Raw genomic sequence first — 20,919 nt, forward strand, 5'->3', positions numbered from 1 at the left:
GTGGTGAGAGTGTATTTTTTATATCAGAAATGCTTTTCTGTTAGCACAGATAGCATATTTGCGCATTGGTATTAATTTCGTCGATTCTATACTTAAAGTTTGTTAATTTATTAATCCGATAAAAAAATCTTTTTGAACACATGGCCCAATGTGGCTTTTGGCTGCTCGGACTCGATCAATTTTTAAGAATAACTATACTAAGCTAAAAAAAAAGAAGTCTTCAGAGAACAAGGGCAAAAGAGAAATAAAGAGGAGAGTGTTGATCTAATGGTGTATTTGGGCGTGGGTCTGTAACTAGAGAAGAAGTGGAAACATTTGGTTGGGTGTTGGAAGAAGTAGATTGTTTGTGGTAGCATGTCACATAGAGATGATTTGGGATAAAAGCGAATGTATAGAGACCCATTCGATACTCCAATAAAGTACAGAGCGGTCAGTCTTGGGTGTGTTTGTGAGGAAGTAATTTACAAATCTCTGAAACACAAAGAGCTTGGTTGAAGGCACTTTTGCATTCTCCAAAGCCACCTTAATCAGTATCTAAGCACGATACTTGGCTTTAGAAGAGCTCCTGATGCATGTTTCGAGCGTTCTTTTGGAAGTGGTAGTTAGACTAATTAGGTAGTAATTGACTAGTTCAGCCGGATCGTCTTTCTCATAAGTTAGGACTCCTTGTACGACTTGTCAACAGTGAGACGTGTATGGCCAACACCAACATAGATAAAAATATGGAGAATCAGGGACCACTAAGATTTGTGATATGTATGCAGAAAATAAAGCTAGAGCCAATAAAATTACAGTAATAACTGTGGATGTGAGGAACTTCTCATGGATGTAATGGCTTCACAAAAAAAAATACATATACGTTTTCAAACTTCACTGACATTTATGCCGACTTACAAGTATGCCACTTGTGTACTCAGAAAATATTTTTTAGAGAAAAATAGAAATCACTACTTTGAAGTAAAACAATTTTTTTTTTTTTTTTTTTTTTTTGTAATGACAAAAAATAAAGAAAAGTAAGAAATTTCTAATTTTTTGTTCAGAATAATTAAAAAAGTCATTTTTTCAATTTTTCTGTTTTAAATAAATAAACGAGTTTACCGGATAATGATTTTACAGTTTTAGTTAAAAGAATAGATTGCTACTTGGTAGATTCGTCTATTAATTCAAACCAGAGAAATTGAGAAACAAGCTTTTTTTTTAAATTTAAAACAGGAAAATCAGAAATTCCTTACTTTTTTTATTTTTTATCATTGCAGAAAATGTTTATGATTTGTTTTAAAACAGTGATATTATTTTAAAGTAGCTGTTTTTATTATCTTTCAAAAAGATTTTTTTTAGTACGCAAATGGCATACATGTAATTTCGCCATACCTGTTAATATTTTTTTTTTGGTAAGTTCATCACACTGGCCACGAACGCCTGAGGTCTATGAGTCTTTCCATGCTTTTTTTTTATTGCTCTTATTACCTTTTTGTAGAGTTATCACTATAGCGTAAGCGATGAAACAAATTTCCCATTACATGCAGAAATTTTTCATCAAAAATGGAAAAATTCTTCTGATGGAAGAAAATGCATCGCTTAAGTTCTGGGATACGGCTGCTATGATTATTATTATGGCTCCTATGGTTGCTATGATTGCTATGTTTAGTTGGAAGTCGGGCTCACAAGCCTACTGCACCCTTCCCTTGGATTCATTTTAGCAAACTCCGATCAAGCAAGTGGCAGCTAGAAATCCTATTTGTGAAGCAATTGTCAGTCGTCCACAACGTTTTCACTTCCTAAATGACAACTCCAGTAATTCGAGCTCTTTGTTAAATGCTCTTGATCATCGTTTCTTACCAGGATCCCTGTTGCAGCAGAGTGATTACGACAGCCATAGCAACCATAGCAACCATAGTAACCATAGAAACCATAGAAACCATAGAAACCATAGAAGGCCATAGAGAGCCATAGGAAGCCACAGCGACCATAATGGCGACCATACACCACAGCGTAAGCGATTATATTTCTCCTTTATATTTAAGTAAAGATTTAGCCAAAATTTTCCATTTCTGCATTCAATGAAAGTTTTCTTTCGTTGCTTATGCTGTAATGCCTCTAATTTTAAAAGAGTTAGATTAAATAGAAAAAAAATGAAGAAAATGAAAAAAATGAACATAAAATTTGTATAAAATTTGCATATATTGCCAAAAAAAAAGTTTTTTTTTCTAGGTTCATTACGTTAAGGAGCGAATTAATTTCGAAAATCCAAAACACATACATTTTTCTCTACTGTTTTGCTCATCCTTGCTATTCCTTGCTATTCTCTTTTTCTCGCAATGGAATATGGTCTAGTTACGTTGCGGCCCTCCTCTACCGAACTAAGGTAATTGAAATCTATTTGGGACAGCTGCCTTTGTGCAACTTTTGGCGTTTCTCGGACATCGCCCGCTAAGGGTATACGCTACTCAACAAAACTGCCATCCATGAAGAAAGCTTATGTATTGCATGCTGATTGTTCTTTTTAACAATTAATGATGTTAGATGAGGCATACCTTTTTTTTGGATTAATACTAGCTTGATTTATTAAAAATAAACATAAAAGACAGTTTTTACTAGTCAAATTTAATTATTTTAACTGTTTTCGTTCTCTTTTTAGGGTTCACCTAGCTAGTAGTCAACATCATCTTGCGTCAGAATTTGCCATGATACTTATCTAAGCTTAAAAACTTACTCGCGGTTGATTATATCTTACTTTATGCTATATTATGTACCATTATAAACTATGATGTATATCACCTATCCCTTATACTTATCGCATTATGTTTCGTGATGGAATCATCATGCAGATGGTATTTAATAATGGACAACAAGTTTTGAATGATTTCTGACTTTAACTTCACATTTAAGCTCAAACCATAACAGCATGTTAAGCATGCGTGTTCTGCAGTCCATCTCGTGCTTTAACTGTCTATTTCTCAATGAGTCGTAGCTTGAATGCATTTCTAGCTGCATCATCATAACTTTCAAGTAATCTATAGAGTGTGCATATGGCTTGCCGATATCATGTCAACTGAGCATTTTAAACGTCCTTGCTAAATTTGGTATAGAATTATTGCGGTATAATAAGTATATCAATCTCTGATTTTCATCTAATTTGCACCATTCTATTTAGCCCTAGAGTAGATAACGAATGGTGCCATACCTATGCTGATAGCTCTTGATTTGAACTGCTTATGAAACTTGGCTCTCTTGCCGTATATCCTAGTGATAGTAGAACAATCAGAGTATACTTCAAGTTAGAATGCTTTTATTATATAGTGGTAAGGGAATAAGAAGAGTATAATACAGATAATTATTTTTTCATATTTTGAATCCATGGGTGATTCAGTGCTTCAGCAGGCTTGATTCTCTTTTCAGGCTCCCATGTCAAGCACCGGCTAATAAAATCACTAAAATCTTTATCAAGATTGTCATATGTAGATCGTTTAAGGGCTTCTGTGAATGTCAGCGAATTAGGTCTTCTTTTCTTTCCTTTTGAATTAATAGATTTACGAGGTTGATTGTACATATCTATAACATATTAGACATTTTACAACATTAGAGGTATTTACCAAAAAACTGCTTTTTTCTTGAGCATCTTTCTAAATACTCTTTATCAGGAACACCGATAAGTTGCATGATGCATGCTAGCTGGTCAGGCTCGTTTTCTCCTGGAAACAAAGGCCGGCCTGTGTATAATTCAGCCAAAATGCAACCTGTACTCCACATATCAATAGGCAATCCGTAATCCATACCAAGAATTACTTCTGGTGCACGATAGAATCGGCTTTGTATATAAGTATATACTTTTTCATTTACAAGACAAGAACTGCCATAATCAATAATCCGAATGCCACTTCGATCTGGTTGCTTCAACAATATATTTTCTGGTTTCAAGTCGCAATGAATCACATTATGTTCAGAAAGGAGCTTCAGTGCTTGTAGAATTTGATATGCAAATCTTAAGGCAGAATTTCAGATAAAAGTAGGAAAAAATACACAAATCATAATGCTTACCTTTTTACAAGTCCCATACTGAAACCTTGGTATGAGTTTTGTTGGAGAACCTCGTATAAGTTCAAGCTCAAACATTCAAACACAATGCATAGATGATCTCTGAAGTAAAAGCTGTCCAACATTTTAACATTGTAGTGTTTATGTTTGGGATCCTGCATATAATAATTGAGCATGAATCAAATTCAATTTGCGTCGTCTTTTTTACCCATTTGATTAGCTGCTCCAGAATTTTCACCTCTGTCAAGGCTTGAGCATGAAAACGTTTCTTATTTCGAATAATTTTGATTGCGACATAGTTATGGTCATTTATGGCTTCGTCCCCTGAATGCTTGTGATCACGGCATTTTACCACTTGACCAAACGACCCTTTACCCAGGCTCTCCATGATTTCATAACGATAATTCAAATGATCCTTCATCACAACTCGATAGTCTCCTTTTTCATCGTCAAATCCATAGTTTAATGAAGTCTGATCTGTTGTGGCCCATATTTTTTTGGCGTGCGATCCTACGCAATAGATTGCAGGGTAGCGCATGATTTCCAACCTTTCATATGGTGAAAGAAATGGTCGATAACGACTCAAGGCAGCTATTGGTATGTTATTTTACCTTGTAAGTTACCTTGAACTTACTCTTTGGGCTCATGGCTTCAAAAACGTCAGTCTCTTTTTTGTATTCTGTAGTATCGTGCTCTTCATGCTCCACCAAACACTGAAGACGGTCATGAATTTTTTCCATTCGAGAATCATGGGAGCTCGTCCGTGAAATACCAGGTGGGGAAGACCCTGTTTTGTCCTCTGGTTGACTAATGAGCCCTTGTGCAGATACTAGATTAGCACTTAAACGTCTTGAGTTTTCACGCTCCTTCTCCAACTGCTCTTGTAAAATGTCATTGGTAGGAAATGAAGGTCTTCGCTTTGTATGCTTTGGTTGAGAAGGTATTCTTTTAATTGATTTAGGTACAATGACTTCAGGCTGCCTTAATTTCGACACCTGATCTGCCCGGGTGATTGTTTCTGCTGGCGTTTCATTATTAAGTGATAATATATGCTTATTGGTATGATGCGTGGGTGAGGTGACTGGCAGAGGAATACGAGTAGTCGTATTGCTGCTCTGTTTCAAAACTGGTATATCTTGTTTCATCGAATCTGAAGCCTTGGAAAGAAAGAAAAAAAGAATAAATATTTGCTTTAGCTTTTTCTATTTTTTGTACCTTGGCTGCTTTTTTAAGCGTCTTCTCATTTGTTGATTCACGTATGGATGTCATGCATGGATCAAAATCAGCCAATTCTCGATTGGCTTTACCAACCACGGTTGGTTTAACAAGGCGTGCAATTGAAGAGTGCCTTGCTCGCCTGCCAGGCGAAGAAGGAGGTGTGGGACCCATCTGGATGGTTGTATCAGTAGTTGTGCTATGATTTGTTGCTATTCTACGCGGAGTTGGTAAGCGCGTTGGCTTTGTTTGTCTTTCTTCAGATTCCTGCTGGAGTGGATCAAATTTGACAAGCAAAGTCGGTAAATGCTTATTAGTCATATCATCGCTTGATTTGTCGTTTATGCCTAACAAGTCAATATTCGGCCATTGCTCTTCTTTTTGTGAATCTCGAAACGACATCTACATAAAAAAAGTTCAATATAATCCTTCGAGCCATATAGTTTCTACCTAGGAATTTATATATACGTATAACAAAAATAAAACAAATGAAAAAAAAAAGAGATTCGACTCAAAAAAGTGGCAATATTTATTTGAACAAATCTTCTTTCTCTGTTAACCTTACTTCTTTTCGAAATATAAAAAAAGAAAAAGAAAAAGAAAAAAAAATGCGCTTTGATATCATTCAAAAGAACGTGTGTATGAAAACACTATGCGATTCTATATACACCCTAAATTTCTGCCAGTAGAATTTAGCATGGTCTTTAAACTCAGTATTGAAAATATTGTGTCACGATCAATCTGATGCTGTTGTACTAATCAATATATTGTCATCATAGCAACGATTACCATAGCAATGAGAAAAGCAGCTCGAATGATTTATATTTTATATTTTATATTTTGTACACAATCTTAATGTTTAGCAGATAAAATTCTCGTGCATTATATTGAGAGAAGGGATAGAGAAGGTTGTTTAAACAAAACACAACAAGTGTGGTAATATACATTGCAAGGAAAATAGAAGCGAAACTTTATGTTGCCTCGATTTGCACTGAGATGTGATTACCATAGCAACCATCCAGCTTCTCCTTGACCTGAGCTTGCGGAGTCTACAAATGACATCACGCTGGAGGGAGCCATTTTAAGCAAGTTTTCATCGCTTCCATTTCACTACTTATCTTTTTATACCTTTCTTTCTCTTTTATATATATATATATATATTACATACCTCCATTCATTTCTCTACCATGAAGTACGTTGCAATATGCAAAGCACTTTATGAATATAAAGCACAAAACCACCAGGAACTTTCTTTCAATACAGACGACATTTTGTATATCCTCGAAAACAGTGATCCCGATTGGTATAAAGCACAACTTAAGACACCTCCCGAACAAGACGTAGGTCCAATAGGTCTTGTTCCTTCCAATTATATAGAAAAAGTAAGCATAAGCAATAAGCTGTGTTTAGACTAAATATATATAAATATTCTCATAGATTCATTCTATTGGTACAGTAAAAGCACTCTATGATTATAACGCACAATCCGTTGAAGAAGTATCATTCAAAGAAAATGAGACTCTTTCACTCTATGAGAAAGATGATCCTGATTGGTATGTTGTGGAAAAGGAAAATGGCGATATTGGCCTGGCTCCCAGCAATTACATTCAAGAACAATCAGTGCCAACAACAACAACAACAGCAGTAACAGCAGTAACAGCAACGAAGGCACCAACATGTGATCCAAAATGGGCCATTGCTCTATTTGACTTCAAAGCCGAAAGCAAGGAGGAAACAAACCTTGTAGAAAATGAACAAGTCTTAATTACAGACTATGTTAATAGTACAGATTGGTGGACAATTCAGCATAAAGACGGTTCATCAGGCATTGTTCCTGCTACCTATGTCAAATTTCAACAAGACAACAGTGATAAACGCGTTCAAGAAGCCGAAAGGAAAAGACTAGAAGAACAGAAGCGACAAGAGCTAGAAATAAAGCGCAAACAAGATTATGAAATACGTGACAGAGAAAGACAAAGGGAATTACAAGAAATCAACAGACAACGAGAATTGGAACAGAAAGAGCGTGAACGACAAGCTGAAATGGATCGTAGACGAAAGCTGCAAGAAGAAGCGAAACAGAAAGAGATTGAAGCTAAAAGACAAGCTGCTGCTTCTACTAATTCACCTCAATTAGGTTCACCTCGACGCAGCCAAATCCCAGCACCACCACCACCATCAACTCATACTGATCCCACCAAGCCAGATCCTGCTAAAGTACGACTATGGACTGACAGAACAGGAGCTTTTAAAGTGGAGGCTCAATTGTTACTTTGCGCCAATGGAAAGATTAGACTGTTTAAAACTAATGGTGTCAAGATTGATGTACCTACCGAAAAGATGTGTATTGAAGACTTGCGCTATATTGAACAAGAAACAGGATTGAAACTGACAGATGATAACATTCCTTTGGCTCAACTGACTCGATTCAATTGGTTTGATTATTTCAAGCGTGCAAATTTACCTCATAAAGCATGCCTTGAATATGCTCCTGTATTTGAAGCTAACAAACTGACGGAAAACGATGTGGAACGACTGACACATCGTCAGATGAAGATGCTCGGTATGTCCGAGCGCCATGTGCAGCGCATTCAGCGGTTTGTAGAAACCAACAGAGCAGAACCACCTTCAGATGATGAAAGCGGGGTAGTTAAGCCAAAGCCAAAAATAAAAAAGACGGTGACATTTGGCACTGTTAGTTACATTGATGATCTTGGCTATGACGATGATGACGACGAGCATGACAGGCAATGGCAAATTGAACAAGATGAAAGACTTGCTAGACAACTGCAAAATCAAGAAGAAAAAAGTAACCATGTTACTTTACATAGACGTGGAACAGGCAGACCTACACCTTCACATAATGCACCTCGAGGTGTCGATTCTACAGTGCTTACGCCACAAATCTTTGAACCTTTAAAACCTGCTCCTGTTCCTCTTCAATCACAACAGTCTACAAGAGAGATAGAGACAATCAAGCCAGTCACTGTTCCTGCAGTTCCAACAAAGCAAGCATTATCCACATCTGGTTTTGATGATGATGCTTGGGTTCCTAGAACTTCACCTTCTATGGCATCTAACCGTCTGCAAAGTGCTTCTGCTGTTCCTCAGAAAACTTCTCCATCGTCACAGAAAAGTCTAGTAGACCCACAATTATTAGCTAAATGGAGTGGTAGCCCTGCCTTGGCTTCAGCTAATGCACGTCCAGTTCCCCCTCCACCTACCATGCTCAATAGAAACCAGATTCCTTTGAATCAATCCATGCCAAACCTTCATCAGAACCCAGGTAGTATTCTGCATCAACAAAACAGTAGCATGACATCCTTGCCTTCTAACCTTCAACAAAACAACAGTACAGCATCTTTACCCAACAACCATTTTGTACACAGTAACAGCATGAGCATTCTGCCTGTTCAACATGCCTCCTCGTTTTCTGGTTATCAACAGCAGATTGAAAATGCTAACTTTTCTCCTGCTCCACAACATCAACAAAGCATGATAAATTTGAATGGACCCTCAAACAATTCGTTTATGCAATCAGCTTCAATGCCATCGCAATTAGCTATGTCAACTTCTTTACCACCTCCTATTACACCACAACATCTGCAGCCTCAAATGACAGGCGCTAGTAGAAATTGGGCTAACGCTACACCTGATAATCCTTTTGGTGGTAGAGGTGGTGGTGGTGGTGGAAGTTCGCCCATGTTACAGCAACAACAAATGGCGCCTAGCCCAAGCATTCAATTTCAACAACAAACAGTACCTAGCCCTAATGTTCCATTCCAGCCACAACCACAACCACAACAACTATTCAGTGTGCAACCACAAAGTACAGGTTTTGTAGGTCAATCTTTCAATCAAATGAATTCTATTCTAGGTAAAGAAATCTCTCTTTTTTTTCTTTGACAACTTATGCTTGATATAGATGCCAATGATAAATATGCCGTATTTAAAACCATTGATACCTCTGCTCCTAGTGTATTTAATAATAACAACCAGCAACAGCAGCAACAACAACAACAACGCTATTACTATTAAACTAGTTTTCATGTGCATGAAATAAAACATTCTGTTTATTCCTTGAGTTCACCAGATTCGATGATTTCAATTCTGGCAGTGGGTCTACCGCTTTGAGTACCGTACTTTTCCAAAAGATCCAAGACTTCTTGGCCTTCAGTGATTTGACCGAAAACAGTATGGTTACCATCCAACCAAGGAGTTTGGTCAAAAGTAATGAAGAATTGAGAACCATTGGTGTTCTATCCCAAAAAAAAAGAAATTAGAAGACTAGATAAAACTTGGTTTTTGCTTACAGGACCAGCGTTAGCCATAGACAATACACCCTTACCTTGGTGCTTCAAGGTAAAGTTTTCACTGGAAATAGATGTCAATTTGTATTCTTTTTCAATGAAGTCACTTACTCGTTGAACTTGTGGCCATAAATGGATTCACCACCACGACCATCACCCAAAGTGAAGTCTATTGTGAGATAATGGTGAAAAAATCGCTCACTCATCAATGCTTTATCTACTTACCACCACCTTGAGCCATAAAACCAGGAATGATACGATGGCTAATTCAAAAAATGTCAAAAAAAAAAAGAAAGTTATGGATCGAAGTTACTTACAAAGCACTGTTCTTATAGTGCAAGGGCTTGCCAGACTTGCCAATACCTTTCTCACCAGTACAGAGAGCGCGGAAGTTTTCAGCAGTCTTAGGGACAGTGTCAGAGAAGAGCTAAATACACAAAATCAATAACGCGTTTACTTTCAAGAAAAGCATTATACCTTGAAAGTCATACGACCAGAAGGTTTGCCGTTGACAGCAACGTCGAAAAAGACCTTAGGGAGGTTCTTGGCGGCCATAGTAGATAAAGAATAAAGCAAAAAGATGAAGAAACAGGATACCCTGAACTTGACATTTTATCTTTTCGGTCCGGGGTTTCAAAGATGTATAGAAAACTTGTCACAATGGATTGGCTTATTGCATGAATTTTAAGAAAAGCACAGTGAAATTAAAGAGATAATATCAAACTATCTACTTTTATTAGACAATGCTTATCTTAAATCAAAGTAAACGTATGCATAAAGCAATCTATACTTATATGCAAGCGATGTGCTATGTAATTAATTTCGATCATAAGAATATACTTTTTCTAAGGTAAATGTATGACAAGACAATTGATCTAAAAACAGGGTGGTCGAAATGTCAGTAAATCATATTAGTCGCTTTTTTTCATTACCCATAATACTCGGTATAGCATTAATTGTAAAGTGCGATTTTGACGAAAGATCTACTTTTATGTCTTTTTTTTTTTTTTAAAAAAAAAAAGGAGGTGAGGGTTGTTACTAAAAAGCTGCACGAAGGATACCTCTTCTTACCATCACAAGTCACAAGATCAGCAAACGAGTCAAATTGATTGTCTGGATATTCAAGTGGGATTTGTTTCTCTGTATGCTGAAGAGTTTCATTCAATTTCATAGTATTTAGAGTGAAATTTTCTTTAGCCAATGCTTTTCCTCTTTTTCTACTACTCATAGGCCTATGAAAGCATTGAACACTATGAGAAGAACAAAATGAACAAGGTTGACCACCATCACATTTTGTTTTTCTACTTCTACAACGTTCGCAAGCTGATCCTGAACCTAAGCGACGAGGGTGATGAATGACAGAAGTAAACGATTTTACTCTTTTCCTGTATGTCGGCTCTTGTCTTTCAAACGCATGCTTGTATGCATCCACTGTACTATTCGAGGCTTTTTTATGCATGTTAAAACGATAAAGAAAAAGAAATTGTGCTAAAGAAAAGACGAGCAATTAGAAAAGGAGCATGATTTTCTTGGGGAGTTGTATGATAGGGGTACTACTACTAATGTATTTGCCAAGAAAACCCATCACGATGTTATGAAATTTTTGTAATTATTGTACCAGCTTGTCTTTGCTAATTGGCCCTAGAAACTGGTTAAACTCCTTTTCTAAAGGCACAAATAACAAGTTGAGAATATTTGTAAAACATCTCACTCTATCTGCTTTACTTGTTTGCTAGAATATAGAACCAAAATGCTATAAACATAATAAATTTATTTACATTCAGACATTAAGCTTGTTCTTCTATTTCGTCTTCCTCAGCCTCTATTTCATCTTCTTCTTCATCGTCATCTTCTAATGATTTAACCTTTTTACTATTTTCGGCAGACATCAACTCATCTTCCTCCTCCTCCTCCTCCTCTTCTTCTTCTTCTTCATCATCATCGTCAAGAGAACGCTTTTGACCTCGAGAAGTTTCTTCCATTGGTGCATCATCATCTTTGGACTTTGTATCATTTTTATCCTTCTTTTTCTGATTCTTTTTTTCTAGCATTAATTGCTGATAGACTAATGAGCAAAACAAGTCAATATTATGACAAGTTACTTGACAAAATTTACCTTCCAATGATTCCTTGAGTTGAGGTGACAAGTTTTCTAATTCAACCAAGTTTAAGGCCTCAAATACATCAGCTGCACTGATTGTTTTATGGTTAGCTGCCTTTGCAACGTCGTTTGCCCTATATTTAAGATAAATAAGACATGCAATTGATGTATGTGTTGCTTACACAGAAGACAGATAACTGATAAAAACAGTGGCTGCTTTACTCACTGCTAATTTAGCATCTTTTTGCAAAGCAGTTCCTGGTGGAAGCTAACTCAAGATATAAATTAAACAGAAATATGTTTATTAGACTTACAGCAGTCTTGAGTACTCTTGTCACATTGGCTTTAGGAAGTTCGTTATCTTCAATAGTACTTGACATAATATGAAAAAAAAGAAACGCGTTTTCTAAAAAAAAAACGCGGACAAATATCTATGTCAGTCACAATCTCCTGAGATTCGCATATATATTCAAAAGCGTGGTGAGAAAAAGAATGTAGCCTTTTCTTCTTTATTTTACTATGAGCACCGAGCAAACTGTAAGTTAAGAGAAGTACCATTATCTGTTTCTCATCATCCATGTAGCCTATTTTATACGGTTATTTCAGATCTTCTGCTAGTTGGCGTGTTCGTATCGCCTTGGAATGGAAAGGCATCAAGTATGACTTGCAGCCGATTGATTTGTTGCATGGACAAAACGTAAGTCATAAACTATACAACTACTGTTAAGCAGACTGTAGAAAACAGAGGAATTTCGTAAAGTCAATCCTACTCAAAAAATACCTGCTTTTGTAACAAAGGATGGTAAAATCCTTACTCAAAGTCAGGCTATTATTGAATACCTTGAAGAGACTTATCCAGGTGATATGATGAAATAAAAACGATGCTTACTAATATAGATTTTAGACCGTCCAATGTTGCCTCAGTGCGCCACAAAGAGAGCCGAGGTAAATGCATAAACAACAACATTGTATTCATTTTTTCTTTTAATCAGGTTCGCGAGATTTGTCAAATCATTGCTTGCGATATTCATCCTATCCAGAACTTGGGCGTGATTAAACGTATTGAAGAAATCAGTTCCATGAAAAAGGAAGAGTGGGCTAAGATCAGTGTTACTATGGGCCTTAAAGGGCTAGAAGAGAGGCTCCAACGTGTTTCAGGCACTTACACAGTCGGCGATTCAATTACAATGGCCGATTTCTTCTTGTGTTCGATCGTAGGCAATGCTAATCGATGGGGTGTTGAAATGAATCAGTTCCCTATCATTACTCGTATCAATAACACCTTGATGACTTTGCCTGAATTTATTACTGCGTCTCCTTTCAAGCAGCCAGACTGTCCTGAAGAATTGAGAAAATAAAATTTATGCATAAAAGTCACGTAATTTCTTTATTCTTCTTTCTTTTTCTTTTTCGTTTTTCTTATAAAAATGAGTATCAACTGGGTTATGTTGACACAGGATGGTAAGGCACCTGTTCCTTTACCACAAGAGAAAATATTCTTTACTCAAAAAGATGTAAAGCTGATTTTGGACTGTAATGAAACGTAAGCTCTAGTTTATCTGTATATCTCGAACTAAACAATCTATCTTTAGGGAAGCAGGATATCCGGGACATTCAGAGTAAAGTAAATGAAAAGGTTTATGTTCGTTCTAATTATTATTACTATTATTATTTAGAGGTTATTTTGAGTCAAACAAGGGCACTGTTATTTTATCAAATCAAAGAGTAAGTCCAAAGAATACAAGGAGCAACATTAAGATCGTTTCATAGATCATGTACCTAGTAGAACATCCCAACAGTGAATTTAAGAACTTGAATGTGCCCATCATGAACTTTAAGAATTGGAAGCTTGAGCAACCTTGGTTTGGTGCAAACTATATCGCTGGTGTTGTTCTTCCTGTAAGTCATCATCTAAACATATGCAAATGATTTAACACCATTCAAGGTTCAAAATGGTGGATTAACAAAGAATAGCCAGTTGAAACTCACGTTTAGTGAAGGAGGTAAGTAGTTTCTATGTTTTCTATGTCTAACAAGTTGTGTAGGTGCTATTGAATTCACTACTATTTTACGTAGCCTATTAGAACGTATGGGTGAGTCAAACGATATTCCAGCTGAATATGAGCCTTTGCCTACTTACCAACCTGATCAATCTTCTTCATCACCACCTGATCATGATTTACCTCCACAATACTCTGCTTAATTTTTTGAGCATAAACAATAAAGCTTCAATCCTATTCTAAACAGTACAATGCGTATTAAATATATGAATTTTTATTATATATATGAAAAAGAATAAGTCCAAAGCTTATGAATTGAATAGACATATTTACATAACAAAAAAAAAAAAAAAAAAAGGGAGTGACAAGTGCATAAAAAAAAAGGGATGTGGATATGCACATCTCAATAAATAATGGTATTACAAAAGACGACTATTTTTTCATCCAAAAGTAGAGACAATATGAGCTAACTGAAGTAAACCTCCAGACGAAGGTGATTTGTTATTTTTGTCGTCTTCTTCCATTGGATCATCTTTATTCCCACTGTTCTGATTTCGTGTGACGTTGGACAATTCTTCTTGCTGTTGTTGGTGTTGTTGCTGTGCGGGATGAAGCAATGTGTACGGGAAACTTGTGTTTTGTGGTCTTGTGAAAGTTAAGGGACGATGTTGATAAAAGAGATTTGTACTGGATTTAGGTGGTTCTTTGGACACTGTTGGATTATCAGGTTCACTACTATTTGTGGTATTGTCATCCATCATCTGGTGAAGGGAAGGTAATGAAGTAGAGGATGAAGAGTGAGATAAAGTAGGTGAGGGTGTTGGGTCTTCTTTCTGAACTATCTTTTTAAGATTAGAAGGTGTTCTTGCAGTAGAAGAGAGAGGTAAAGGGAAATTGAATCGAACTGGCGTATATCGTTCAACAGGATCGGTATGTGGTGTGGCTCTTAATGACTGATGATAGTTCGAAAGATGCTGATCAATAGTCAACGGAGGTTCGACTCGAACAGGGTCAGAACGAATACGATGATGAGCATGTAATCGAGGCCTTGGTCTAGCATCTTCTGCAATCCCCCTTTTTTGGGATCTTCTTGACTTGGGTGACATATGTGTCCTATAATGCTGCATCATATTGTCTTGACGTGAAAATCTTGATTGACAACCAGGGAATAAACAAGGAAAGTTTTTTTCACCTGTATGAATCCTGTTGTGTCTGGCAAGGTGGCCACTATTCATAGAAAAAAAAAATTAAATCAGCTGTAACCATCTATAGAGACTTACCTTGTAGTGAAGCTTTTATTACATCCAGGTTCAATACAGTGGTATTTTCTTTTTGATTGTTGTGGGTCTTGCTGCCATTCTTCAGGTGTATTTATTGCTACTGGTTGTGGTTCCTCGTTTGAATTCAAGAGACTTACTTGTCTACCTGATGCATTCTTTACAGACAATAAGCCTTCATTCATTTTTATTATTTGAGTGAAAAGAAAAAAGAAGAAAAGAAAAAAGAAGAAAAGAAAAAGAAGAAGAGAAAAAGAAGAAGAGAAAAAGAAAATGAAAATGAAAAAATTGGTTTCAGAATAAATAATAAACTGTGTTTATTTTTGCAGCCTGTGAATGACAAACTTGTATTATCTAACGTATTTAACCACCGATGTTCGCGGAGGTTCATAGACCCTTGAGGATGAATCTAGTTTACACATCAGTTAAGGGTTCTTTACTGTTTATTTATACACAACATATAATTCTCATGGTCAAGTAAGTAAGGCGTCTTAATCAGGAAAAAGAGCTAGAGAAGATGGTGGTTGGCTATCTAATGTTGCACTGTATCTTATCAATTGGGACTCAGGCTACCTCGGAATTTCTTTGGTGACCAACAAATAAGAATGAATGTTTATTAGACCCTTTGGCAGCCCATGTCCCTTAAATAATCTGCTCCTTATTGTGTAATAGCGTATGAACTTTTTTATTTTTTCTTGTAATATTGTGTAACTTGGTTCTTTTTTTTGTCTCTTTCTTTCCTTTATATAAACACGTTTCATATAAGCATGATGTTTACTGGTCCTGTTGCCTCTTCTGATTGCTACTTTTGGGATTCAGGGCGCATCAAGATTTGTGCTGTTTGATTTAAAAAAAACAAAACTAAGCTTGAAACAAGTCACTTTATCGTACTTAGGCGAAAAAATATTTTGAATATCCGCATCTATATGTTTACGGGGATGTCCCTGTTCTTTTTTTTTTCTTTCTCTTTCTCTTTTCAACCCCACTCTCTTCAAGAAAAAAAATGTTCCCTTCTCAACAGGCCCTCAAGAACAACTTCATTGTCCCTTCTCCTGCTGCTGACGCCAAGCCTACTGGTGCTAACCTCTACGCTCGTTTCGCTCTTGCTGGTGCCGTCTGTTGTGCTATCACTCACGGTGCTATGTATGTATATTATCTTTATCTTTTATATCATTTACTAACTCATTTTACTATAGGGTAATTATTTTCTTTTGATGTTCAACATGTGTCTTTAACCCTTTTCTCTTTTTATTTTAGACTCCTGTTGATGTTGTCAAGACCAGAATCCAATTGTCCCCTGAAGTTTACAACAAGGTAAAATATGATTGTGATTGATAAAAAAAATAAGGGGGGGGCAAAGGGAAATTACGGAAATCAAAGATTTTTTTTGACTCATATTTTAAATAGGGTATGATTGCTGGTTTCCGTCAAGTTGTCCAAGCTGAAGGTGCTGGTGCTTTGTTGACCGGTTTCGGTCCCACTGCTGCTGGTTACTTCTTGCAAGGTGCCTTCAAGTTTGGTGGTTACGAATTCTGGAAGAAGACCGCCATTGACTTTGTTGGTGTTGAAAAGGCTTCTGAAAACCGTACTGCTATCTACCTCGGTTCTTCTGCTATTGCTGAATTCTTCGCCGATGTTGCTCTCTGTCCTTTGGAAGCTACTCGTATTCGTCTTGTCTCTCAACCTACCTTCGCTAACGGTCTTCTCGGTGGTTTCTCCAGAATCTTGAAGGAAGAAGGTGTCATCAAGGGTTTCTACTCTGGTTTCGGTCCTATCTTGTTGAAGCAAGTTCCTTACACCATGGCCAAGTTCGTTGTCTACGAACGTACTGTGTAAGTTATACATCGAAAGAAGTGAGAATTGCACAGACTAACATTTTATTCAGTGAAATGATCTTGAAGGGTATGAACACTCCCAAGGACCAAATTGCCGCTTCTACCATGACTGCTGTCAACCTTGGTTCTGGTGTTGTTGCTGGTACTGTTGCTGCCATTGTCTCTCAACCCGCTGATACCTTGTTGTCTAAGATCAACAAGCAAAAGGGTGCTGTCGGTGAATCCCTCACCTCTCGTCTTATCTCCATGGCCGGTCAACTCGGTGTCAAGGGCCTCTTCTTGGGTCTCGGTCCCCGTATTGTCATGGTTGCCACTCTTACTGCTGGTCAATTGTAAGTAACAAACATTTTGAAGGAAGGGAGCATATAACTGACTTATTTTATTATAGCGCCATTTACGGTGATATCAAGCGTGTTTTGGGTGCTACTGGTGGTGTTGAAATTGCCAAATAAATGGCATAACCTCTTTTCATTTTTCACATATACATTATACACATCTTTTAAAACCTTATTTATCCATCTTGGTTGTTTGAAAATCAAAAATAGAGTTATTATTTAGACACGTTCAGTTTCTTTTGTCTAATTTAGTGGATGGCGTGTAGGAAACACTTGAACTACGATTAGGATGAGGGCTTGGTGTGGATCTTTCAATAGTAGGTGCGTCTGTCACTAGCATACGTTTAATCATAGCACTCCAACTCTCTGTCTGGGACTGTGTTGCAATCTAATAACAACTTAACACACTGTATTTGAAGGCATATATCTACCTGATAAGGAAATGGATTCCCTTCTGTAGTTGTGATAGAGGGTATATGTTCTTTAAATTCATTCACAATCTCGAGTATCTTGAGTAAGTTTTGTCCAAACTGACTCTCAATGGACTTGTTACTCCTAAACTTTTCTAATGCCTTGATTACATAATAAGCACACACTATGCCCGTTTACCTTGTTCTGTTGCAGGTGATTGGACCAAGTTGAGTACAATGTTCCACTGTTCCCAACATACTAACTCCTCTGATTTCGAAAACTGGAACCAGTTCTTTTTTAACCTCTTTTCATAAAACAACACTGCCAACTATAGTATATTAATGGGCGTACATATCATAGCTCTTTACCTTTCCTTGCTTTACTTGAGGTGAACTTGTATTGTGCAGAAACTCAACCGTCTTTTCTTCAATTAATTTTTCAACATCAGCATTATCTGTAATGGACTAATACAGCGTCAATGGATCATAGGTAGAACAAATACATACAACTGTCGTATTCAATACTCGGAGCTCACGAGGCGTAACGTTGATCAAAAGACGGTGAAAAAAGATAGAATGTAAAAGACCTAGTTGTTGGTCAAGAACTTTTTTTAAGAAAAACTTCTTTTTTATTACCTCTCAATACATCTTTCACTTGATCTCTCGGTAAAAGAGTCTAGAAGCAAGGACATGAATACAAACAACAACAAAGTGTCGAAATAGTTACCATCTCCAAGCTAAACTCTTGTGTTGAGGACGTCATGAGCACAGCAAGGAAAAATAAAATAAACGGAAAAAAGGTTAAAAATTATTTTTATTGTGGTTCAAAACCAAGGACAGTCAAGGTATTGCCCACCATAATGAGACTGCCTGTAGTCAATACTTGCACTTGCTTATCGGACTGCTGAGAAAGGTCCACAGCAAAGTCGACAGCATCTTCAATAGTGCCTACGATATGCACGTGTTTTTGATCGAAATCAGGTACTTGCTCAAGCCAGCTCTTGGCTAGCTCTTGCTGAACTGAGCTAGCTTCACCTGTAGATACAGTGAAGTTTGTGTTATCAGTGGTATAGCCTTCACGATAAGTGATGTTGGTGGTAAAGATGACATGATCAAAATGAACATGGGACTGAATGCTTGAGATTACCTGTAAAAGACGACTACTGTCACGACCATGCGTACAGTTAAACACAAGCACGCGAGTAGCACTTGTGTTCTCTTTTTCCATGGTAGATTCGAACCATTGGGCGCATACTTCTAAGCTTTCAACTGTATGTGCGCCATCGAGGTACCATGTTGCATTACTTGATTTGCTAGCATATTTTGTGTCTTGAATAGAGAGCGTTTGTCCTCTTCCAGGCCATTTCACGAGGGCTAATCCCTTCTTGAATTCCTCAGGAACATCCTCTTTGAATTCAATACCACGGACTTTCTTTAGCCAAATCTTGCATAGTTCAATGGCAGTCAAGGCATTGTATTTTTGATGAATACCAGCTAAACCAATCTCAACACCATCCAATTTGGTGTTATCTTTGGCATGTAGCACGGTAAGAGGTGCATTCTTTTCTTGTGCTCTTCTCTCAACAACTTCCATAGCAAGAGGAGGTTGTTCAAATGAGACAACAGGTACATTAGGCTATCATACTAAGTATTCTTTTTTTCCCTTGATTACTATGCATCTATTTACCTTGATAATGCCTGCTTTATGCCATGCAATTTGATCAATTGTGTTACCCAATATAGAGACATGGTCCAAACCAAGCGCTGTGATACCACACACCACTGGTGTCTCAATGACATTGGTAGAATCGTATTCACCTCCTACACCCACTTCTAAAATAGCACAATCTACCTTTGTGTGTATTTATATGTGAATATAGAGTAACTAAAGTATATATATATACATTACCTTTTCTTGTACAAATGCATGTAAAGCAACCAAAGTAAGATATCTGAAATAAACAGGCTTATCAGGATGATTTCGTCTGTTCTTCAACAATTCTCTTTCTTCATGTTCTGACAGATTCATAGCAGCCAATGCCTCAGCCTTTGCGGCTTCTAATTTGTCCCATACTTCTTGTGAGTATTGTGCAAACTTGGCTTCACTTAGTGGCACACCATTAATACGGATACGTTCACGTACAGCAACCAAATGTGGCGAAGTAAATAGCCCTGTCTTAATCTTGTTGTCATACTGATGAAGGATAGATTGGGTCAAGGCACTGGTTGATCCTTTACCTTTTGTACCTGCGATATGGATCAAGTTGAGCTGATCAAAGTCCTTGGGTTCATAACCGATACGCTTGAAGGATTGTCTCATCTCGGGCAAACTCTTTTCGTTCATACGAGGACCTGCTTTTCTGAGTTGTTCCAAGAGGGAAGCATTGCTTTGGAGAGAGTTGAGTTTTTCTACAGCTTCTTTATAGGTAAACATGATACGTGTTGAAAAAAATCTTTGAAAAAGAGATTTATTCATGAAAAGATAAAGATTGACAGATGATACGTGCACGCGGAATAGGTTAAAGCAGATTCAAAAAAAAAAAAAAGATTGAGTGATGAGCCAATCAAACAATAGGATCTTTTTTTTTTGGGTACAAAACACTAGAGCTTATTTCTTGACATGTATAGTGATAACCTTTAAGAGTGGTTCAATGATAGCAATATGGATCTTTTTTTCAATTTATATGTTTGTAAAATGGCTCTAAACTTATTTCCAAAGATTATCTTGTGCAAAATGGAAATAAAATCTCTTAGGCACAATGGGACAATAAAAAGCATGTTTATACATTCTTGGGCATATTTAATACACAAGAACAATGTTTGCTAACATAAGTAGTACTTTTGAAGTTGTTTGAGATCAAAAAAGCGACTTGTGAAAAATGGTCAAAAATCACTCAAAACTTTGTAGGGGAACTATGTTCCTGTTTTATTTAAAGTCCTAAAGATGTCATAATGAGTGCTAATTAAGACTGGAGGGGTATGATGTGCAATAAGAAGGGGAGAGGAAAGGTGCATAAGTTTAACTAGTAAGGAAAGTGATTTCAGTCAAGAAGTATTAGTTCTTGTTCATTGGGTTGTTTAGTCAGCAGGCGTTTGATTATGGAGAGTACAGCAGAAAAGGTGAAGGGACCATAGACCTTCCAATGTGCTAGCGCAGATTTGTTGTGTGGATAGGGTTGGGAGTGCAGAATGACTCGTTGAAAAATCAAAGGTGTTACTCGAGGAAATAGTTGCATTCTCCAGTATTGAGCACCTCTTCGTTTTTGCAGGACGAGGAATGCAGCTATCGATGTAGTTAAGTACTTGAAATAAGCGCCAAAGTCTACTGTTCTTGATAATGGGTTTTTTATGAGCTTTGTCATAAAACCTGTATGCCAAGGGTCAAAAATCTCAAAACTGTT

The 20,919-nt window shown here is 37.0% G+C and overlaps 11 protein-coding genes across 11 annotated transcripts; 4 read left to right on the forward strand and 7 right to left on the reverse strand.

The window, feature by feature from the left end:
- Positions 1-3,154: 3,154 nt before the first annotated feature.
- On the reverse strand, positions 3,155-5,859 carry B0P05DRAFT_534140 (kinase-like domain-containing protein). The gene is made up of 5 exons (XM_051577294.1): positions 5,251-5,859; positions 4,670-5,192; positions 4,244-4,626; positions 4,039-4,190; positions 3,155-3,982 (listed from the first exon to the last, which is right to left on the reverse strand). Exons 1-5 carry the CDS (start codon positions 5,650-5,652, stop codon positions 3,580-3,582), a joined length of 1,863 nt encoding a protein of 620 aa, XP_051436854.1. The 5' UTR covers positions 5,653-5,859; the 3' UTR covers positions 3,155-3,579.
- Positions 5,860-6,360: 501 nt separating this feature from the next.
- On the forward strand, positions 6,361-9,306 carry B0P05DRAFT_534144 (uncharacterized protein). The gene is made up of 3 exons (XM_051577295.1): positions 6,361-6,632; positions 6,688-9,127; positions 9,176-9,306. Exons 1-3 carry the CDS (start codon positions 6,438-6,440, stop codon positions 9,286-9,288), a joined length of 2,748 nt encoding a protein of 915 aa, XP_051436855.1. The 5' UTR covers positions 6,361-6,437; the 3' UTR covers positions 9,289-9,306.
- Positions 9,192-10,257, reverse strand: B0P05DRAFT_534147 (peptidyl-prolyl cis-trans isomerase cyp5). Its single transcript, XM_051577296.1, has 6 exons — positions 10,038-10,257; positions 9,878-9,987; positions 9,786-9,823; positions 9,672-9,729; positions 9,564-9,624; positions 9,192-9,509 (listed from the first exon to the last, which is right to left on the reverse strand). The coding sequence occupies exons 1-6, from the start codon at positions 10,113-10,115 to the stop codon at positions 9,324-9,326; spliced, it is 531 nt and encodes a 176-aa protein (XP_051436856.1). The 5' UTR covers positions 10,116-10,257; the 3' UTR covers positions 9,192-9,323.
- Positions 10,258-10,305: 48 nt separating this feature from the next.
- B0P05DRAFT_534155 (uncharacterized protein) lies at positions 10,306-11,282 on the reverse strand. Its single transcript, XM_051577297.1, has 3 exons — positions 10,632-11,282; positions 10,493-10,555; positions 10,306-10,435 (listed from the first exon to the last, which is right to left on the reverse strand). The coding sequence occupies exons 1-3, from the start codon at positions 11,017-11,019 to the stop codon at positions 10,377-10,379; spliced, it is 510 nt and encodes a 169-aa protein (XP_051436857.1). The 5' UTR covers positions 11,020-11,282; the 3' UTR covers positions 10,306-10,376.
- Positions 11,283-11,347: 65 nt separating this feature from the next.
- Positions 11,348-12,041, reverse strand: B0P05DRAFT_570085 (histone-fold-containing protein; the record flags this gene model as incomplete). Its single annotated transcript, XM_051581288.1, has 4 exons — positions 11,348-11,625; positions 11,677-11,795; positions 11,844-11,929; positions 11,976-12,041. 4 exons carry the CDS (start codon positions 12,039-12,041, stop codon positions 11,348-11,350), a joined length of 549 nt encoding a protein of 182 aa, XP_051436858.1.
- Positions 12,042-12,156: 115 nt separating this feature from the next.
- B0P05DRAFT_534159 (maleylacetoacetate isomerase) lies at positions 12,157-13,043 on the forward strand. Its single transcript, XM_051577298.1, has 5 exons — positions 12,157-12,198; positions 12,245-12,358; positions 12,400-12,520; positions 12,566-12,606; positions 12,654-13,043. Exons 1-5 carry the CDS (start codon positions 12,181-12,183, stop codon positions 13,017-13,019), a joined length of 660 nt encoding a protein of 219 aa, XP_051436859.1. The 5' UTR covers positions 12,157-12,180; the 3' UTR covers positions 13,020-13,043.
- A 29-nt stretch (positions 13,044-13,072) lies between these two features.
- Positions 13,073-13,918, forward strand: B0P05DRAFT_534163 (uncharacterized protein). Its single transcript, XM_051577299.1, has 6 exons — positions 13,073-13,204; positions 13,254-13,280; positions 13,338-13,386; positions 13,432-13,560; positions 13,607-13,664; positions 13,707-13,918. Exons 1-6 carry the CDS (start codon positions 13,089-13,091, stop codon positions 13,862-13,864), a joined length of 537 nt encoding a protein of 178 aa, XP_051436860.1. The 5' UTR covers positions 13,073-13,088; the 3' UTR covers positions 13,865-13,918.
- Positions 13,919-14,013: 95 nt separating this feature from the next.
- Positions 14,014-15,185, reverse strand: B0P05DRAFT_506827 (uncharacterized protein). Its single transcript, XM_051575545.1, has 2 exons — positions 14,942-15,185; positions 14,014-14,888 (listed from the first exon to the last, which is right to left on the reverse strand). Exons 1-2 carry the CDS (start codon positions 15,121-15,123, stop codon positions 14,102-14,104), a joined length of 969 nt encoding a protein of 322 aa, XP_051436861.1. The 5' UTR covers positions 15,124-15,185; the 3' UTR covers positions 14,014-14,101.
- A 705-nt stretch (positions 15,186-15,890) lies between these two features.
- On the forward strand, positions 15,891-17,498 carry B0P05DRAFT_534171 (mitochondrial carrier domain-containing protein). The gene is made up of 5 exons (XM_051577300.1): positions 15,891-16,081; positions 16,195-16,252; positions 16,346-16,770; positions 16,824-17,105; positions 17,162-17,498. Exons 1-5 carry the CDS (start codon positions 15,942-15,944, stop codon positions 17,223-17,225), a joined length of 969 nt encoding a protein of 322 aa, XP_051436862.1. The 5' UTR covers positions 15,891-15,941; the 3' UTR covers positions 17,226-17,498.
- Positions 17,338-18,281, reverse strand: B0P05DRAFT_585412 (uncharacterized protein; the record flags this gene model as incomplete). The annotated part of the gene is made up of 7 exons (XM_051582434.1): positions 17,338-17,496; positions 17,540-17,673; positions 17,718-17,847; positions 17,888-17,983; positions 18,026-18,105; positions 18,155-18,194; positions 18,246-18,281. The coding sequence occupies 7 exons, from the start codon at positions 18,279-18,281 to the stop codon at positions 17,338-17,340; spliced, it is 675 nt and encodes a 224-aa protein (XP_051436863.1).
- Positions 18,282-18,307: 26 nt separating this feature from the next.
- On the reverse strand, positions 18,308-20,064 carry B0P05DRAFT_534181 (Mur ligase). The gene is made up of 3 exons (XM_051577301.1): positions 19,428-20,064; positions 19,206-19,370; positions 18,308-19,154 (listed from the first exon to the last, which is right to left on the reverse strand). The coding sequence occupies exons 1-3, from the start codon at positions 19,992-19,994 to the stop codon at positions 18,333-18,335; spliced, it is 1,554 nt and encodes a 517-aa protein (XP_051436864.1). The 5' UTR covers positions 19,995-20,064; the 3' UTR covers positions 18,308-18,332.
- Positions 20,065-20,919: the final 855 nt, after the last annotated feature.

The sequence above is a fragment of the Gilbertella persicaria genome, assembly GCF_025201335.1.
Source record: "Gilbertella persicaria strain CBS 190.32 chromosome Unknown B0P05scaffold_11, whole genome shotgun sequence".
Classification (NCBI taxonomy): Eukaryota; Fungi; Mucoromycota; class Mucoromycetes; order Mucorales; family Choanephoraceae; genus Gilbertella; species Gilbertella persicaria.

Excerpts from the sequence above, each read along its gene's own strand:
- B0P05DRAFT_534140 (XM_051577294.1), bottom strand. The coding sequence starts at position 5,652 with ATGTCGTTTCGAGATTCACAAAAAGAAGAGCAATGGCCGAATATTGAC. Across the intron at positions 5,193-5,250 it reads CGCTTAAAAAAGCAGCCAAG|GCTTCAGATTCGATGAAACA; the intron begins GTACAAAAAATA and ends TTTCTTTCCAAG. Across the intron at positions 4,191-4,243 it reads TGGAGCAGCTAATCAAATGG|GATCCCAAACATAAACACTA; the intron begins GTAAAAAAGACG and ends TATTATATGCAG.
- B0P05DRAFT_534181 (XM_051577301.1), bottom strand. The coding sequence starts at position 19,994 with ATGAATAAATCTCTTTTTCAAAGATTTTTTTCAACACGTATCATGTTT. Across the intron at positions 19,371-19,427 it reads ATGCATTTGTACAAGAAAAG|GTAGATTGTGCTATTTTAGA; the intron begins GTAATGTATATA and ends ATACACACAAAG. Across the intron at positions 19,155-19,205 it reads ATAAAGCAGGCATTATCAAG|CCTAATGTACCTGTTGTCTC; the intron begins GTAAATAGATGC and ends TTAGTATGATAG.
- B0P05DRAFT_534163 (XM_051577299.1), top strand. The coding sequence starts at position 13,089 with ATGAGTATCAACTGGGTTATGTTGACACAGGATGGTAAGGCACCTGTT. Across the intron at positions 13,281-13,337 it reads GGATATCCGGGACATTCAGA|AGGTTATTTTGAGTCAAACA; the intron begins GTAAAGTAAATG and ends ATTATTATTTAG. Across the intron at positions 13,665-13,706 it reads ACTCACGTTTAGTGAAGGAG|GTGCTATTGAATTCACTACT; the intron begins GTAAGTAGTTTC and ends CAAGTTGTGTAG.
- B0P05DRAFT_534159 (XM_051577298.1), top strand. Across the intron at positions 12,359-12,399 it reads ATTTGTTGCATGGACAAAAC|AAAACAGAGGAATTTCGTAA; the intron begins GTAAGTCATAAA and ends AGCAGACTGTAG. Across the intron at positions 12,521-12,565 it reads CCTTGAAGAGACTTATCCAG|ACCGTCCAATGTTGCCTCAG; the intron begins GTGATATGATGA and ends TATAGATTTTAG.
- B0P05DRAFT_534144 (XM_051577295.1), top strand. The coding sequence starts at position 6,438 with ATGAAGTACGTTGCAATATGCAAAGCACTTTATGAATATAAAGCACAA. Across the intron at positions 6,633-6,687 it reads CTTCCAATTATATAGAAAAA|ATTCATTCTATTGGTACAGT; the intron begins GTAAGCATAAGC and ends ATATTCTCATAG. Across the intron at positions 9,128-9,175 it reads TCAAATGAATTCTATTCTAG|ATGCCAATGATAAATATGCC; the intron begins GTAAAGAAATCT and ends TGCTTGATATAG.
- B0P05DRAFT_534147 (XM_051577296.1), bottom strand. The coding sequence starts at position 10,115 with ATGGCCGCCAAGAACCTCCCTAAGGTCTTTTTCGACGTTGCTGTCAAC. Across the intron at positions 9,730-9,785 it reads TTTTATGGCTCAAGGTGGTG|ACTTCACTTTGGGTGATGGT; the intron begins GTAAGTAGATAA and ends ATCTCACAATAG. Across the intron at positions 9,510-9,563 it reads CTATGGCTAACGCTGGTCCT|AACACCAATGGTTCTCAATT; the intron begins GTAAGCAAAAAC and ends TTTTTGGGATAG.
- B0P05DRAFT_534171 (XM_051577300.1), top strand. The coding sequence starts at position 15,942 with ATGTTCCCTTCTCAACAGGCCCTCAAGAACAACTTCATTGTCCCTTCT. Across the intron at positions 16,082-16,194 it reads GCTATCACTCACGGTGCTAT|GACTCCTGTTGATGTTGTCA; the intron begins GTATGTATATTA and ends CTTTTTATTTTA. Across the intron at positions 16,771-16,823 it reads GTTGTCTACGAACGTACTGT|TGAAATGATCTTGAAGGGTA; the intron begins GTAAGTTATACA and ends CATTTTATTCAG.
- B0P05DRAFT_534155 (XM_051577297.1), bottom strand. The coding sequence starts at position 11,019 with ATGCATAAAAAAGCCTCGAATAGTACAGTGGATGCATACAAGCATGCG. Across the intron at positions 10,556-10,631 it reads TGATCTTGTGACTTGTGATG|ACATAAAAGTAGATCTTTCG; the intron begins GTAAGAAGAGGT and ends AAAAAAAAAAAG. Across the intron at positions 10,436-10,492 it reads TGCTATACCGAGTATTATGG|ATCAATTGTCTTGTCATACA; the intron begins GTAATGAAAAAA and ends CCCTGTTTTTAG.
- B0P05DRAFT_506827 (XM_051575545.1), bottom strand. The coding sequence starts at position 15,123 with ATGAATGAAGGCTTATTGTCTGTAAAGAATGCATCAGGTAGACAAGTA. Across the intron at positions 14,889-14,941 it reads AATAAAAGCTTCACTACAAG|TGGCCACCTTGCCAGACACA; the intron begins GTAAGTCTCTAT and ends TTCTATGAATAG.